The sequence below is a fragment of the Diabrotica undecimpunctata genome, chromosome 1, assembly GCF_040954645.1.
Source record: "Diabrotica undecimpunctata isolate CICGRU chromosome 1, icDiaUnde3, whole genome shotgun sequence".
In the NCBI taxonomy this organism is placed as follows: domain Eukaryota; kingdom Metazoa; phylum Arthropoda; class Insecta; order Coleoptera; family Chrysomelidae; genus Diabrotica; species Diabrotica undecimpunctata.
This window is the reverse complement of record NC_092803.1, coordinates 162516149-162532945: the sequence shown is the minus strand read 5'-3', so window position 1 is coordinate 162532945 and position 16797 is coordinate 162516149. Positions and strand designations below refer to the sequence as shown.

The 16797-nt window shown below is 32.0% G+C and overlaps 1 protein-coding gene across 1 annotated transcript in view; it reads left to right on the top strand.

Annotated features, from left to right (window-relative positions):
* The first annotated feature begins 1457 nt into the window (after nucleotides 1-1457).
* BBS9 (Bardet-Biedl syndrome 9) overlaps nucleotides 1458-16797 on the top strand; it is a 43213-nt gene continuing 27873 nt past the window's right edge. Inside the window, exons 1-4 of the mRNA XM_072520369.1 lie at nucleotides 1458-1963; nucleotides 6313-6401; nucleotides 6625-6889; nucleotides 11532-11785. Of these exons, the coding sequence (XP_072376470.1) occupies nucleotides 1701-1963; nucleotides 6313-6401; nucleotides 6625-6889; nucleotides 11532-11785 (871 nt within the window). The 5' untranslated portion in view covers nucleotides 1458-1700. The remainder of the gene's footprint in view (nucleotides 1964-6312; nucleotides 6402-6624; nucleotides 6890-11531; nucleotides 11786-16797) is intronic.

Below are 16797 nucleotides of genomic sequence, written 5' to 3'. Positions count from 1 at the left end.
TTTTATTCTCTGGTGCTGCACTCAAGCAGTCTTCTATATAGCGATAGAAAAAAGGTATATAAAAATCTATTTTATTTAAAACAATTTCCTTTAGAGCATCTTTCAGACCTTCCTTTTTAAAGCATCTAGAGAAAATTGTTTTAAGTAAAATAGATTTTTATATACCTTGTTTCTATCGCTATATAGATGACTGCTTGAGTGCAGCACCAGAGGATAAAATGGATATTTTACTAAATCAATTCAATAACTTTCACCAAAAACCAAATTTCACATTAGAAGTTGAAAAAAAAATTGTCAAATTAATTTCTGGACCTGACTTTGCATAGAGAAAACAGCACTATAACTACCTCATGGTACACCAAAAAAACCTGGTCGTCGAGATACCTGAAATTCAACTCTTGTCATCCCTTGTCTCACAATCTTGTAGTTATCGGACTCACCGATAGAGCTATCATATTATGCGATCCTATCAATAGACCTCAGGCCATTAAAAAAGCAAAAACAGCACTAACACTTAATTCATACCCACACCACCTTATCGACAACATTTGCAAATCGCGACTGCATACATTTTACAATAACAATAATAACAATAAAACCAACACGGTCAAGAAAAACTATATGTCTCTCCCCTATATAAAAGGTTTATCAGAACAACTTACAAATCTTCTGTCTAAACATAACACTACGGTTGCTCATAAAGGGGACAATCTTTTGAAAAAGAATTTCACAAGACTAAAAATAAAAACCCCTCTATTAAAAAAATCGCATGTTGTGTATGAAATTACCTGCTCGAACTGTGATGGAGTATATATTGGACAAACCAGTCAGCTACTTAACTCAAGAATACGTTCTCACAAGTATGACAAAAAAAAACTCGCTCTCACAAAACATGAAAACGAAAAGAAACATAAATTTGATTTTGACAAAACCAAGATCCTAAAAAGTGAACATAACAGGAAGAAGAGGGAGATCTCAGTCCCATGGATATATATATATATATATATATATATATATATATATATATATAATATATATATGTATATATCCGGCCATGGGACCGAAAGGGTTAACTTCTTAATCTTATTCCATTCGTCTCCTATTGTGGCATTTCTTTCTTCTAGGAGTTCTCTATTCAATTCTGCTGGCAATCGCTTTACTTTTTCTGAATTTTTTTAGGTTGTCCAGGTTTAATTTTTCGCTTTTTGTGTGTTTGTTATTCTCCTGTCTGTTTATATGGCATCTAAATTTTATTTGTAATAGAAAGTCATCAGAACCGCATACTGCTCCCCTCCTGGCTCTCCTCCTAACATACATTAGTCACGTTTATTATTTTATATGACTTATATTATGATAAACGTATTTTATTTGATGATTATAATAAAGAGTTTTTAGTGACGAATTTTCTTAATAGTTTTTAAATTATTTAAGGGACTAAATACATCTTTCTTGTATAATTTATTGTATCTGACCCTCCATTTGTAGAAAACCCATGTATAAATGAATAGATTGTAAAAACAATTAACTAATTTATAATTTATAAGGCTTTTACCATATATTAAAGTCTTCTAGGGTCCGATTGCACGTTTATATAAATTATCGATTTTCTCAATGTTTACATTCACGAAACAATCGATAAATTTCTAACCATGATAATGCTCTAACTTCAATGGTATTATTTGGCATTGAAAACATTAACAATGTCGTTGTTTAAAACTCGGTCGTTTTGGGCAACACAGAGTGAAGATGATGAATATTTTGATCAGAACTCAATGATTCTAACACAATTAAACGGCGACAGTGATTATATTATAACTGGAAGTCAAAGTGGAGTTTTAAGGATTTTAAAACCATCCTGTACAGTAACTGAAAATGAGTTGAGTGGGTTTGCACCAAATGATTTAGTGATAGAGAAGATTTTTGATCAGCCAATTTTGCAACTTGGTTATGGCAGACTCGTTTCGTAAGTATACATGTTGCATGATAAGCATCTATGTATTAATTTATCTACTAATTGCTTTTACATTTCTTTACTCTACATAATAATAATTAATCATAATAAACAACAAAATAGCTTAAAATATAATAAAAAAAAAAATTAACTTTTAATCAAACAATACCAGAACCTTAAAACATGAAGATTAAGAGTAAATATCTTAATAATTTTATATTTTTACCTCACAAATTCACAAACAATAAATATTACCAATCGCGCAGAATGAATGTTCATAACCAAAAGTCCTTATTTACTGTTCAACCAATTACAAAAACCAATATTCCAACTTCTTATGGAAAATACATACGGATTAGAAATGTTTGGAAAGGTTTTCTAAGCTTCACCCATTGTAACGTCAGATTTAGGCAGTCCATAGAGAACGTGTTATGAATATATAGGATAATTGAATGGGTGTGAAGATACAACCGAATAAATAATATTTGCGAATCAACTTTGAGAGTACCACAAGGGGCTGCAGTCGCTGCACCGTCACAGATTTGTTGAATGAACATGATACATACATAAATTCAAGGTTGAATTTGTGCTCCGTGCCGATGTAACGTTAAATTTTTACTCTGTGTGTTAAAATTTACTCTCTGATTCGGAGTAAGCACCACATTGGAAAAGTTGATCTATCCTATGTTAAAGAAAGATATGTAGGTTCTCCCCTGATGAAATGACTAACAGTGGAACAATTGGAGAACAATTTTTTGGAGCTTTACGGTACCTCTACTTATCTTACTTATCACTGAGACTGAGAAATTTAATGATTATTTACGCATCTTTTCGCATTTATAATGTGTCTTTATAATAAGTAGGTATTAGGTCTTATTAATCTAGGTCTTCTTTGAACAATTCAATTACCGCAATGTGGCGTTTAAAAATATTGCTGCATTCCATGAAGAGCTCGGTAGTATAAGTTGATTTTGTTTATTAATAACCAGGATTAGTTTACAAAACATTTAGTAAATTTAAGACAATCACATTTAATAACGCAAAGATGCTTATTAGATTTAATTTTTTTTAACATTCTATTATTTGCTTGAAACTCGATTGAAAGTCGATTATCATCGCTAAAAATTGTTCTTAACCTGTGACTTCTAAATGTTATCTTTTAAATAAAAATATTTAATTGTATATTTTGCGTTTTGGATTAAAAACATAAATTAACTACCATAATTTTTGTCCTTATGCGGATTGGTGTTTTCTAATTGAAATTCTCTACAGTGCTAGTCAAAAGTCCGTTCCTCCTCGTATCTTTTGAACGGTTAGACGGTTATTGTTATAATAGTGAAATTTGGAGGGAGGTAATAAACAGACGTAGGCTTCTCAACTAGTCACAACAGTTGACGTAATAGTGATAGATGACGTTACAGCACCACTGTGACAGATAATTTTAAATAGGACTTTATGGCAAGTGATACCACGTTTGAAAGGTATTGAAAATACCTATTCAGTCATAATAATTTTATTTGAGTTTAAGCTCATTTTGATGAATAAATTAAATAAATACTAAAATTGTAGCTTCTCATTTACTTAATTAATAAATATTTAATAATCAGTTCTTATAGTAAGTGTTCAAAATATGCTCCATCTACTTCCTGACAGTAATGCATCCTATTTCTAAACTCTTGCCGTACTCGTTTAAATGTGTCGGGGCAAATTGCTTTACATTCTTCAACAATTCGTTGTTTCAAAATATCAATATTGTCAGGTGCTGTAGCGTAAACTTTAGATTTCCCCACAGAAAAAAATCTAATGGTGTGAGGTCCGGTGACAGAGCTAGCCATTCTATCGTACCTCGTCGTCCAATCCAACTACCACGATATTCCTCATCTAGGTAAAGTCTTACTGCACCATAATGGTGTGCAAGAGCACCATCTTGTTGAAACGGTGTTTCCAAATTGCCGAATTCATCTGGATTATCCTCCAGAATTTCAGGTATTAACGGTTCAATTTCATTTTGTAACATCTCCAGATACACTTCACCGGTTAAGTTAGTATTGAGAAAAACAGGACCAACTATGTGGTTTCCCAAAATACTTGACGAAGCATTTATTTCTTTGGAAATGGAGTATGTGTTTCATGAAAGACGTGAGGAATTGTGTCACTCCAATACCTCACATTGTGTGTTAACATTTTCATTGTTACTAAAACAAATTGTTTTTATGTAATCGGGCTGTTGGTTAATTTTATTGGACGTATTTTTACTGATTCCATAGATAGATGCAACTTGGGCTGTAGAAGAAGTAGGGTTCACCACCATTTCTGAAATTATATCAATTTTTTTGTCATCACTAATTGTTGGTCGACCAGATCGTTTGACAGCTTGAACACTACCTGTTTGTTTAAACTTCCGAAGAAGCTTCCTCAAATAAGCTCTCGATATAGGACGATCGTGGTACCTTTCATTAAAAAGACGTTCCGCTGCATGGAAATTATTTCCACATTCACCAATTATTAACACAGCTGCTACTTTGTCGGCTACAGTACGTACCATTCTGCCTTTGTAAAAATTTAAACGCCTCGTTAAACAATAATTAAACTAAATATTAACTAAGACCAACTAACTAAAAACAACTTGACTAAACTAAGCAGAAACAGGAACTAAATATCCAGGTATAAACGCGTTTGCAAACTAAAAATAACTAGAGAATTGACTAAACTAAGCAGAAACAGAAACTAAATATTAAGCTATAAACGCTTTTGTAAACTGAAAACAAACAGAGAATTGATAAACGTCAACTTTTTTGACAAATATCCAAAGGTGGACGTTAGAATTTTTATTAATTAAATGCCAAACTAGAATTTTAGTATTTATTTAATTTATTCGTCAAAATCATCTTAAATCCAAACAAAATTAGTATGATTGAATAGGTACAGTCCATCTAATTTACTTACCGTTGCACGTCATTATCATTGACAGAGATCGAAGTTGACATAGTTGCAAAAGTATAAAAAAAATCCTGAATCCATTTTAAATCAAATAGGTCACAAAATTATTGCAAAAGTGGATTATACAACAAAACAAATTAATATTTAATTTAAATAAATAGGAACAAAACAAGAGTTAAAAAATAATATTGTTAAAAAGCAATTTGAGCCGCTTGTATGCGTCGTATAAAGATGTAAAATGGAATACTTAAACAAAAACAACACTTTTTTCATTACTTATTAACGTTAGTCAACACCGCAACTGTCAAATAAGTGTTACCAATTTATGCCAGTTACAGTGTGTTCCGAACAAATGTTCTTCATAAAAACGCTTTATAATGCATTTATACAAATTAAATGAAACATATTATTGTGTATTTCTTTAAGTTAACATTAATAGAAATCTTTAAATAATATTTCTACGCGTATATAATAAAATATGTCTAGCGGCTGTAACGCCAGTGTACTCGGCAAAGTAATTCTAAAAAAGAATACACCTACCGCCTCAATATTTCGTGTTGGTATCATGTGACCTTACGGACTATGACGCGGATGACGTGCAACGGTAAGTAAATTAGATGAAGTATATAAAATAATTGTAGTTTCGCATTTAATTAATAAATATTCTACTGTTCGCTTCTGGTTAATTGTCAAAAAAGTTGACGTTAACGTAAAAACAATTAGATAATTGAAAAACGTCAACTTTTTGACAAGTAACCAGAGGCGGAGGTTTTAATATTTATTAATTAAATGCCAAACTACAATTTTAGTATTTATTTAATTTATTCATCAAAATGAGCATAAACTCAAATAAAATTAGTATGGTTGAATAGGTATTTTCAATACCTTTCAAACGAGGTATCACTTACCATAAGGTCCTATTTAAAATTATCTGTCACAGTGGCGCTGTAACGTCATCTGTCACTATTACGTCACTAGTTATGACTAGTTAAGAAGCCTACGTCTGTTTATTACCTCCCACCAAATTTCACTATTATAAGTATAACCGTTCAAAAGATATGACCGGGGGGAAAACGGACTTTTGATTAGCAGTGTATATGTTTCTATCTTAGACCAAATCAATCTCGAAACGTGTCCGTTTCCTCAGTTCCTTTTTGTTCTTTCTTTAGTATTCCTTTTTCTAGTCGATATATTTATTAATTATTATTTTATTTTATTAATTAGTTTTTAGTACTTTGGATATTTTTCTGTCATACCACACCTCATAGGTTTGTATACTTCATCCACATATGCAATTTAAAAAATATGGATTTGCCAAATAAATTAAAAATAACCTTAATTAATAAATCGAACCGGTAAATTAAAATATTCCTCGACCACAATTCGATGTTCAAATTCAACTCAAGTCTCATTCATTTTAGAGGGTCTCAAAATTACCAAACTGCGGTACTAAGCCCCAGACGACTATCTGTTCACCTCTTAAAAGTTAAAGAAGGCCAAACAGAACACGGTAAGTAGTCCACATATATTATTAAATTATTTATTTAGGTTTATCCAATTTTCTGTAGACAACCACGAATACGTTTAATAAGATTAAAATAGTATAGTTATTACAGTCCCCGTCTAATTCCGTTGATGCAAAACCAAATATATAAATTTATCTATCCATTTTTATTAATAATATTTATTACTATTATTTATTATTTATTAAAATTTTACTTTTTATATTTTAGGAACGCAAAATACATTTGAAACATTATACGAACATCATCTATCAAGATCTGCTGCCAACTTTACAATAGGTCCTTTTGGAGGTTCTCAGAACAGAGATTTTATTTGTGTTCAATCACTAGATGGCATGTTAAGTTTTTTTGAGCAAGAAAACCAAACATTCTGTTGTTTTCTGCCAGATTTTTTGCTACCCAGTCCAATGGTATACGTGAAAAAGACTGACACTTTTCTAACTTTAGATGGTAGTTGGAATATCGTTTGTTACAGGTATGTTTCATATATATATATATATATATATATATATATATATATATATATATATATATATATATATATATATATATATATATATATATATATATATATATGTTGGAAATATGTTGGAAATATCGGGTATGTGGTTTTGGTCGAAATAATCACGTTAAATATATATATATATATATATATATATATATATATATATATATATATTATATATAAATATATATATATATATAATAATAATACTAAAATTACATAGAGTCAATAGTTCTTCTATTTCTTCGTCAGTGTGGGTAATCATTGGGGCGTATATTTGTATAATTTTTATATTGTATCTCTATGATACTTGTAAAGTTAAGCTGGCTACTCTATTCGAGATACTAGTTATTTCTACTATTTTCCGATTTCATTTCTTGTTGATTAGGAGTCCAATACCACCTGTTCTGCCCGTTGATGTGCCTCGGTAGTAAAATGTATTTCCTGGCGCTAATTCCAATAGCTATTCATTTTTCCGTCTTACTTCGCTAATAACTATGGCGTCCCATTTTATGTTTTTTGTTTCTTTTTCTAGTTCTACAAGTCTGGATTGATTTGATAGCGTGCGGCAATTATATGTCGCTATATATAACGTTGTTGATTTATTTGGGTAGCGGTTTAGACTCCACAGATCCTTATCACTCTCTGCACTCCTGGCATAATCCCAAAAGCTACCCATTTCGGGGCCATTTGGGCCTACGGAGAATGAGGCTCATGATTTGAATGTCTCGTTTATGTAAGGGGTTAAAAAAGATGTTATTAAAAGACGTTATCCACTTATTGTACGCATGAGAGATACCTCTAGGAATAATCAAAGCGATCGAAAATATCTACCAAAATAACACAATAAAAGTAAAAGTAGAAGAAGAACTAACCGAACCCATTGAAGTTGGCGATGGGATAAGACAGGGAGATTCCCTGAGTCCTCTATTGTTCAACCTGATGATTATGGATGAAATAATAAAAAAAGTAATAACTAAAAAAGGATACCAAATGGGAGAAAAACAACTTAAAATAATCTGCTATGTAGACGACGGAATACTACTCGTATATATATATATATATATATATATATATATATATATATATATATATATATATAATATATATATATATATATAATATATATATATATATATATATATATATATATATATATATATATAAAAGTAAGAAAAAAGAAGTACTTGTGACTCGTTTGGAAAAAATATATAAATGTTTTGGATGGGTTGGAGTCAATAAAAGGGGCTATAAAACATTTTCTTAACACAAAAACAATTTATAAATAAGCTAAAATAGCAACCAATTACAAATAAGCCTCAATGTCATAAATGCCAACTTAAAATTTTTATTTTTGACAATTATATTGCCAAAAATAAAATTTTGTTTAAAAATTCTTTTTTGTTTAGTAAACAAAAAAGAAGAAGATTTATTCACCATTGATAGATGTCTGTCCATACCATACTTCAACGTCTGTCTGTATCAAGTTTTCTAGCGTTTCTATTTTTTTATCAATCTTGATACTTATTTCATTTTTCTTTTCAGGGTTCTTCAGTTGTGAGATGTCTATTTTCTTGACCCTTTTTCCCTTTTAACTTTAAGAAACCTTTTTAGTCTAAAATCCATTATAACTGGATTGTGAATGTCAGCTCAGGATATGTTTTAGTAGATTTTATGTACTTCTTGAAGTTGTTATCGAGCAAAATGAAGTCTAACAATTTTATCTTTTCTATCTGCAGGTTATTTTCAAGTGTATAGCCTTCTAAGACGTTGTTTGAAAAATGTATTGGCTACTAACAGGTTGTTCTCTACGCAGATTATACCAGTCTATCTCCCCTATTGTTTCTGGTACCGGGACCGTATGCTCCTATGTTGTCTCCTTCGGCACCACGACCAATTTTCACGTTAAAGTTACCCATAATCATCGTTATCTCGCCTTTTTTTGTTAGTCACATTATTTCATCTATATTGGTATAAATGTTTTCAATTTCTTCCTCTGATTTGTCATTTGAAGCATAGATCTGAATAACATTTTTATTGATCTATACTTATGCTTAATTTGTTAATATTGGAAGAGATATCAAAACACCCAAGTAGTTAAGATTAAGGGTGTGTAAAATATAAAAACACACAATATTCCACTAAACTTCGTTAAACGTTTGACAACAGACTATTTTGATAGTTCCTGTTGCTTTTTTTCTATAACTAATATAAATTTTTCTAAGGAGAAACTGATTGATATGGTGCAAAAATCTGTTACTAGCAAAAAGACGACTACAACTGTACGTTCGAAGACGATTGTAACAACGAGACGATCGCCAGAACTTTATAAGTGATCTAACGGGGAGTTTGGTTGAGTAAATGGCATTTGAGTGACTATTAAAACCACTTTCTAACCCATAACTACTCTAAAGGTTTAAATAATATCAAATATGAGTGTTAATAAATCAGAACATCATGGAATCTCTTTCCACACTTGTAATGTTTGTTTTTAAGTATTTCACATAATCTCTTTCACACAATAGGATTTAAGTGTACATCTACACGACCAAGCAATTTATTCAAATATCAGACTAGTAAAAACACTGATATCAAAATATCAGAAAAGTGTTTTTATAAAAAGGTATGTGTGTGGTCAAAACAAATTAGTGTGCGTTCATAACGAAGCGCCGACCATCGGTCAGACCACAGGATGGTATCATAGTATCATCGCCACGTAAAATAAATGCATTACTTTAAAAATTCCAGCGTTCACCGTCAAAGCGCAGCGCCCCGTCTAGAGCCAGGTATCGGACCATGGACTTGGACCATAGTATTCCAGCTTAGCATTTTTTCGATTCTCGCCCTTAGTACTCTTACGATCGACACTACCAGGTACCGAGCACCGAGCCTCGCTGCGACCAAATAAATGCATTTTATTTTAAATTCGAGCGTTCACTTCACTGTCATAGGCCAGGGAAATAAGCAAAAAAAGTACCCTGTTTTTGACACTCGTCCGGCCAGGCAAACGATAATTGTTTTGAGTAGTATGGTCCTCTGTAACAAAAACCTATATGTTTACTGCAGTCGATTATTTGGAATTAATTAGTTATTAACAAATTAAGGTCAAAAAACGGAAAATGTTTGCTTTTTTAGTCTATCAGCAAAAAGTGAAGCATTTTAAACAAATTTTTAAAAGAAAATAAACTTATAAGTCATATAAAAACTTTCAAAATGGCGTTTTCTAAATATTTATATCCTTATTTGTTGCTTAGGAAGTTGCAAAATAAGTAAAAAATTTCGGTTTTTTATAAATGTTAATAACTTTTTGGAAAATAAACTTATAACATTTATATTTTATGTAATGCTGTATCTTATAGTACTTAAAATATGGTCAAGATTTCAAAGTGATGGGTAAAATAGTTTAAAAGTTATTTTATTTGTTTATCCCAAATTAATTTTTTTGCAACAATATAAGTCAGAAAATTATATAGTTTTAGTAATTGCAATGGTAGTTTCTGGAAGAAAAAGACTTTTTCTATTATTTACATTAAGAAAAAATTAAGAAAATTAATTTTAAATATTGCAAAATAATTTTGCAAAAACATGTCGGTTTTTTGCCTATAAACAATTAAAATAACTTTTTAACCATTTCCTATAAGAATATTTTTTTTATATTTAAAAAGCCTAAATTTCTCTACAAATTCAAAAGTAATAAAAATTGTCCTAAAATAATTTGGGACAAAGTTAGCCTCTTTTTTATTTAATTCATAGCAGCTTTGTTTATAAAAATTAAGAAATCTAATTAGCGCTATTTGAAAGAATATACTTTATGGTTTTAATGTACTAGCTTCTAAAAATATTGCCTTTTAATGGAATCGTCCACAAAGCTTCAAAATGTGTTCTTTAAAATCAGCCGACTTTGAAACTCGCCGGAGCTGAAGGGAGGGGGAAGGAGCTGTTAACTATCTCTGGTTCTTTTTTTATGTATTTCAACGTTTCTTTTTGAACTTGTATGTACTTTTTGCGTACATTACGAATATGCATTAGTTCAATAAATAAATTGTTAAATAAACCACCTCATTTGTTTAAATTTTTTTTAATAATATTTATGTATAAATGCAATATAAATGTTATAAGTTTATTTTCAAAAAAGTTATTAACATTTATAAAAAAACCAAAAATTTTTGACTTATTTTGCAACTTCCTTAGCAACAAAAAGGGATAGAAACATTTAGAAAACGCTATTTTGAAAGTTTTTATGTAACTTATAAGTTTCTTCTCTTCTAAAATTTGTTTAAAATGCTTCACTTTCTGCTGATAGACGAAAAAAGCAAAAATTTTCCGTATTTTTACCTTAATTTGTTAATAACTAATTAAGTCCAAAAATTCGAATAAGTTTTTGTTACAGAGGTCCATACTACTCAAAACAATAATTGTCGTTTGCCTGGCCGGACGAGTGTCATGAAAAAATGCTTATTTCTCTGGGCTATCAGTGCTATGATCTAGGCGAGGATACCATGCGATGGTCTCCGTAATGAACGCACCCTAATGGTATTACGCCTTTTTTTATAAACATTTTAAAACAATGTAAGTATAACATTTTTAATTCGCTAAAACACTTTTATTTTAGGTACAACAGTTTATCTGAGGTAGGCGAACGAACCGAAAACGACCCGCGTTCTTCATCAAAAATATCACCTCTTTGGTCTTATTTTTTAGGAGAACCTATAATTGATATAAACACTGTAGAAGACGAGTTTAACAAAATATCATATATACTAATCCTCGGAGAACGAAATTACTTTTGTATATACGAAACCGGAAGACTGACTTTTATGAAGAAATTAGAATATTCTCCAATATGTTTTGAAGTATATATGATAAGTAAGATTATTAGTACTAATTTATATTGTTAACATATTTAGATATATCTAATACCTAGTTATTTTCCTCTTTTTTCGGACAGTTCTCTTTCAATTTACGTTTTTTGTGACCAATATACATTAGTAATCCTTTATCATCTTAACATCGGTAGCAACAGGTAAATTTTTATTAATTTTTTTTTGATCGATGAAGATATTACAAAGAAGCCCAAAGCCCATTTTAGTACTGATACCAATGAGTTAATGATCCTAAAATATCCCCTGCTTAATATTCCCAATCCTGACATACCGATGTGAATCTGGGACTCTACGACAAGCGGAAAGAAGAAAGATATACGCCACTGAAATGTTCTTTTGGAGAAGAATAATACGAATTCCGTGGACCGGTCACAGGACAAATAATTGAATTTTAAATGAGCAAAGGTCAGCAAACGGCTCTACATAAAAGTATATCTTCAACATTTAAACACACATGTTACGAGAGCAGACACAGAAAACATGGAATAACTTATTATCCAAAGAAAGGTAAAAGGCCACCGATCACGAGGAAGATCACCAACAGGATGGATCGACCAAATTACATGAGTATGCAAAATACCTTTGCATGAGTTAAAAGACATTCCCAGAGACAGACAAGACACGACATCACGATGATAACTACAGACTATAGTCCCTCCGGGGGGTCAGGACGGAAGAGAGAGAAAGAAAATGAGAGAGAGAGAGAAAGAGAGATAGAGAGAGAGGGAGACCAATGAGTTAACATTCCTGACTTTTTTCAGCTTGTTATTCCAATTGATTAACTTCCCATTTTATGTTGGTTGTACATTCTTCACAATTAGAATGTTAATTTTAAATTCTTCTCTACGTATTCTGTTGCGTCTTCTGGCAGATTCTTCTCGCTATCATATTTTATCTGACTTGACTGTGTATATAGTTTTATTTTTTATATTATGTGAGTTAAACCTACTAACCACTTGGCTTTAAAGAAAAACTTCAGTAAATCATGATAAAACGACACTTATTTCATTTATCATGGCTAGAATAACACTATTATTCTTCGAAGAGGTTAAGTATCTCAGAGTTATCCTAGATAGAAAACTCGGGTGATATAGGTACGAATTTCGAAAATATCAAATAAAAAGGGATAATGGCTCTCTGGATATGCCGTAGGCATTCGAAAATAAATAATTAGAGTCTTAAACCTAAAATAACACAGGCCAACAAAAAAAAGATTTATAAAACTTTTCTCACAAATTTCTTCTCACAATTTTCCCACAATATGACACTGGTTTATTCTACATTATAATTTGAAAAAGACAAAATACCGAAATACATTAATATGATACATTATTAGAATAATAACTTTTATCTAATTCTTATCTTGTAGTAATATAGGTCTGTACAATCATTTCAGGAGTCAATGCTTTTGTATTTTCTTTCTCTTTTTTCTGTAAAACTTCTCAAGTAGCTTTTTCCCCTACGCGAGGCACTCTGTTGTTCCCGATGAAGTGACCAACAGTAATCAGCCATCATGTTGATGTTCCAACGTCTCTGGTATCGTTTCTTCATCACCTTGGTATCCTGGTGGAATCGTTCGTCTTGTTCTTCACTGACATCACCCAGATTTTCAAGAAAAAAGTCAAGATGGTTATACAAAAAGTGGATTTTGATGCTCATGAGACATCTTAAATCTTTAAACTTATCTAATAAATTAGCTACTATAAGCTCGTAGTTAAGGTCTTTCACATTACCTAAAAGGAAATATGGAAATGTTACCTAAAAGGATAAATGGAAAAACTTTCTACTTAAGTAACATTCTCCATCTTTAGGCAGAGACTTGACAAACTGTTTCATTAAGCCCAATTTGACGTGTAGAGGTGGAAGGAGGATCTGTTTTGGATCTACTAAAGTTTTGTACAAAATATTCTTCTCGTCAGGTGTTAAAACATATCTTATGGGACATTTTTTTGTGGACCAGTGTTTATCTCTTGCTCTACTGTCTCATTCACAAATAAAACATGAAAACTTTGTAAATCCCTTTTGTTGACCAAGTAGCATGCAAACAACTTTTAAATTTTCACAGATTATCCAATTGTGAGCAGAAAGAGCAATAGGAAGTGAAGCATTAGTGTTCTCGTTCTGCTTGTTTTTGAAGAGTCTATTAAAAACCTGCAATCATCCTTATTATACTCAAAATCAAACTCATTTATTAGACTACCAATATCATGACAGTCATACCAAATCCCCTTCCTGCCCAAAAAACTGAGTAAACTGTTGATCTCTGTACCTTTACTTATAAATAGACGTACCAGGCGACAACAAATTCTTTTCTTTTAATCTTGAGCCAAGCAATTCTGATTTTTCCTTGTATTAAACCCAAATCTCTTACTAAGTAATCTAATTCAGCTTGTGTAAACAACTGTGGTTGTAAATTTTCTGAAGTACACTCAAAATCACTTCCTGGACCACTTTCATCAGTTTCTGATTCACTAGTATTTAAAATGTTATCAATACGTAGAGGAGAGTCAGGGACTGGCAGTTCAGGTCCATGCTCTACCGGACGGATAGCAGACGGAAAGTTAGGATAAACAATCACTTTCTTATTTTTGGAGTTATATCCAGAAACATCGACAGTACAAAAATATCAATCATTTGAATATTTTTTCTTTCTTCGACCATTTCCCTAAATCCTCAACACAAACATAACATACATTGTGAGGAGCCTAACCTTTATCTTGGTCACCAATTTTCAAACCAAAATATGCAAAATACACCTTTTTTACAAGGTTAGGAATGTTTCTCTGATGTTTTTTAATAATAAAATCACCAAATATGTAACAAAATATATTTGGACAGTTTTTACAACCGCGATTAGCCATACTTGAAAGCGTATGAGTCAAACACTATTTATTTATTTATCGTATGGCAATTACAACACATTTAGAACAAAATTACAAACACTAGTAATATAGGTATATGACAATCTGACACATCTGCAATGTCTGGTTCGGATCCTATTTAGAGTGGACCATGTTTTGTGTGGAAGATCAAAACCTGGTGGCTTGTGGGTAATGCAGGGCATGTTATTTTGCTATACGTTTCATTCTTGGGACCATGCATTCGTGATGTTGAACTCCTCGTGTATCATTCTTGCCGTTTTCATTAGTGGTTTTCTAGAACGGAGACGGGTATTTCGTTCATCCTCGGTATCTTGGTGGATCGGCAGGTTTATATTGTTCATGATATTTTTGTATTCACGTGTAAGTGTGTGAACTCGTCGTAAATGTGGAGGTGGGATGTGACTTAATAATGGAAGCCATTGGGTGAGAGTTGATTTAATTGTACCAGCTATTATCCTCATATTGCTGTGCAGCTGAGTGTCAACCTTTTTTACGTGTGGACTGTGGACAGCCAAACTGGAGCAGAATATTCAGCGGTCGAGAAAACAAGGGCTAAGGCAGTAGAGCGGATAGTGGAAGCCGATGCTCCTCAGGTGGTACCGCAGAGCTTCTGTATAATGTTATTTCTTGTACTCAACTTTTGGGCAGTTTTTGTTAAATGCTCTTTAAATGATAGCGTTCTGTCTAGTGTTACGCCCAGGTACTTCGGTGTTTTGTTGTGGGTAAGTGTGGTATTTTCAAACCGTATGTTGAGTTCCTTTCCAGCAAGTTTATTGTTCAGGTTAAAGCAACTAACTTCTGTTTTGGATGCATTTGGTTGAAGTCGCCACTTGCGAAAATATTTACCCAATATATATAAGTCTGCCGTCAGAACTTCTTCAGACATGTCGAGTGTTCTGCATCGTGTAGTGAAGATCCAGTCATCGGAGTATCCGAACTTTCTTGATTGTGTTTCCGGCATATCTGCTAGGTATAAGCTAAATAGTAGTGGAGAGAGCACTGACCCCTCTGGTAGGCCATTCTTAAGTTTCTTTGGTGGGCTGATATCTATGCCCATCACTACTTGAAACATTCGGTCGTTGAGCAAGCTATCTATTAGGCATGCTATTGGTTTGATTATACGTGCTACAGGGGATTGCACGGAGAATTTTGTATATAAGGTCCTCTTTCCGCTGAAGTTTTAAGTATTCTTTGGAAACCCGCTTCGATGTAGCTGGTGAGTGACATTACCTAGTCCGCGCAGCTTCGTTCTGGTCGAAAACCCGCTTGTTCGACTGGGATCACCTGGAACAGTTCTGTACTGATTCTAATATATATAAGCCTCTCTAATAGTTCAGTCAAATACTGAAAAGTCAGGTTACGTTTATTAGAATAAAGGAACTATAGCTGTTAATGAAGAGGAAGAAGAACAAAGAGTGTAGTACAATTCATTAAAGATGCTACCAACCAAGTAACATTAGATTTCTCTGCTCATTAAACAAAATAAAATGTAATTAAGCAATTTTAAATTTTAAATTGTGAAAGAATGGTAGGGGATACAGCATTTTTAGTATGATTTTCGGACTCAGCACACTAAAATACAAAAGATTTTATCAAAAAAGTTTTTTCATCGTTGGCCTATGTAATCAATACTCACACATTTCTAGCAGAAGAACTTTCAATAGATTTTTGTACATAAAAGTCTATAACTAGTGAGCCTGTAAGAGCTTGGCATTGTAAACAATCTCTTAAGCAGTTGGCGAATTACAAACTTTATTGTGGGTACCACGGTAAAAAGGAATTGATGATGACGAGGTTTACTCCCGCTAAACAAAATTACTCTAAAGACACATCTTATAATACATTTGCTTAGATAGCATTTATTTAAAATGGGACAGTGAAACATGTAGATTTTTCTAAAATGCTGAGGAAATGGCTGAACATGTTTAATATTTTACGCTAATGCCATAAAATGTTGCCGTAAAACAATACATTACATTACACAAATTTTGTTTTGGTTGCTTGGTAAATGGTTGGGGTGTAATGCGTTGGTGATGCGCAACATATAGCCTCTCCTATTAAAATGTCAACCTTATTTGCTCGTATGATGATCTAGATCATGGTCATCTGGTGC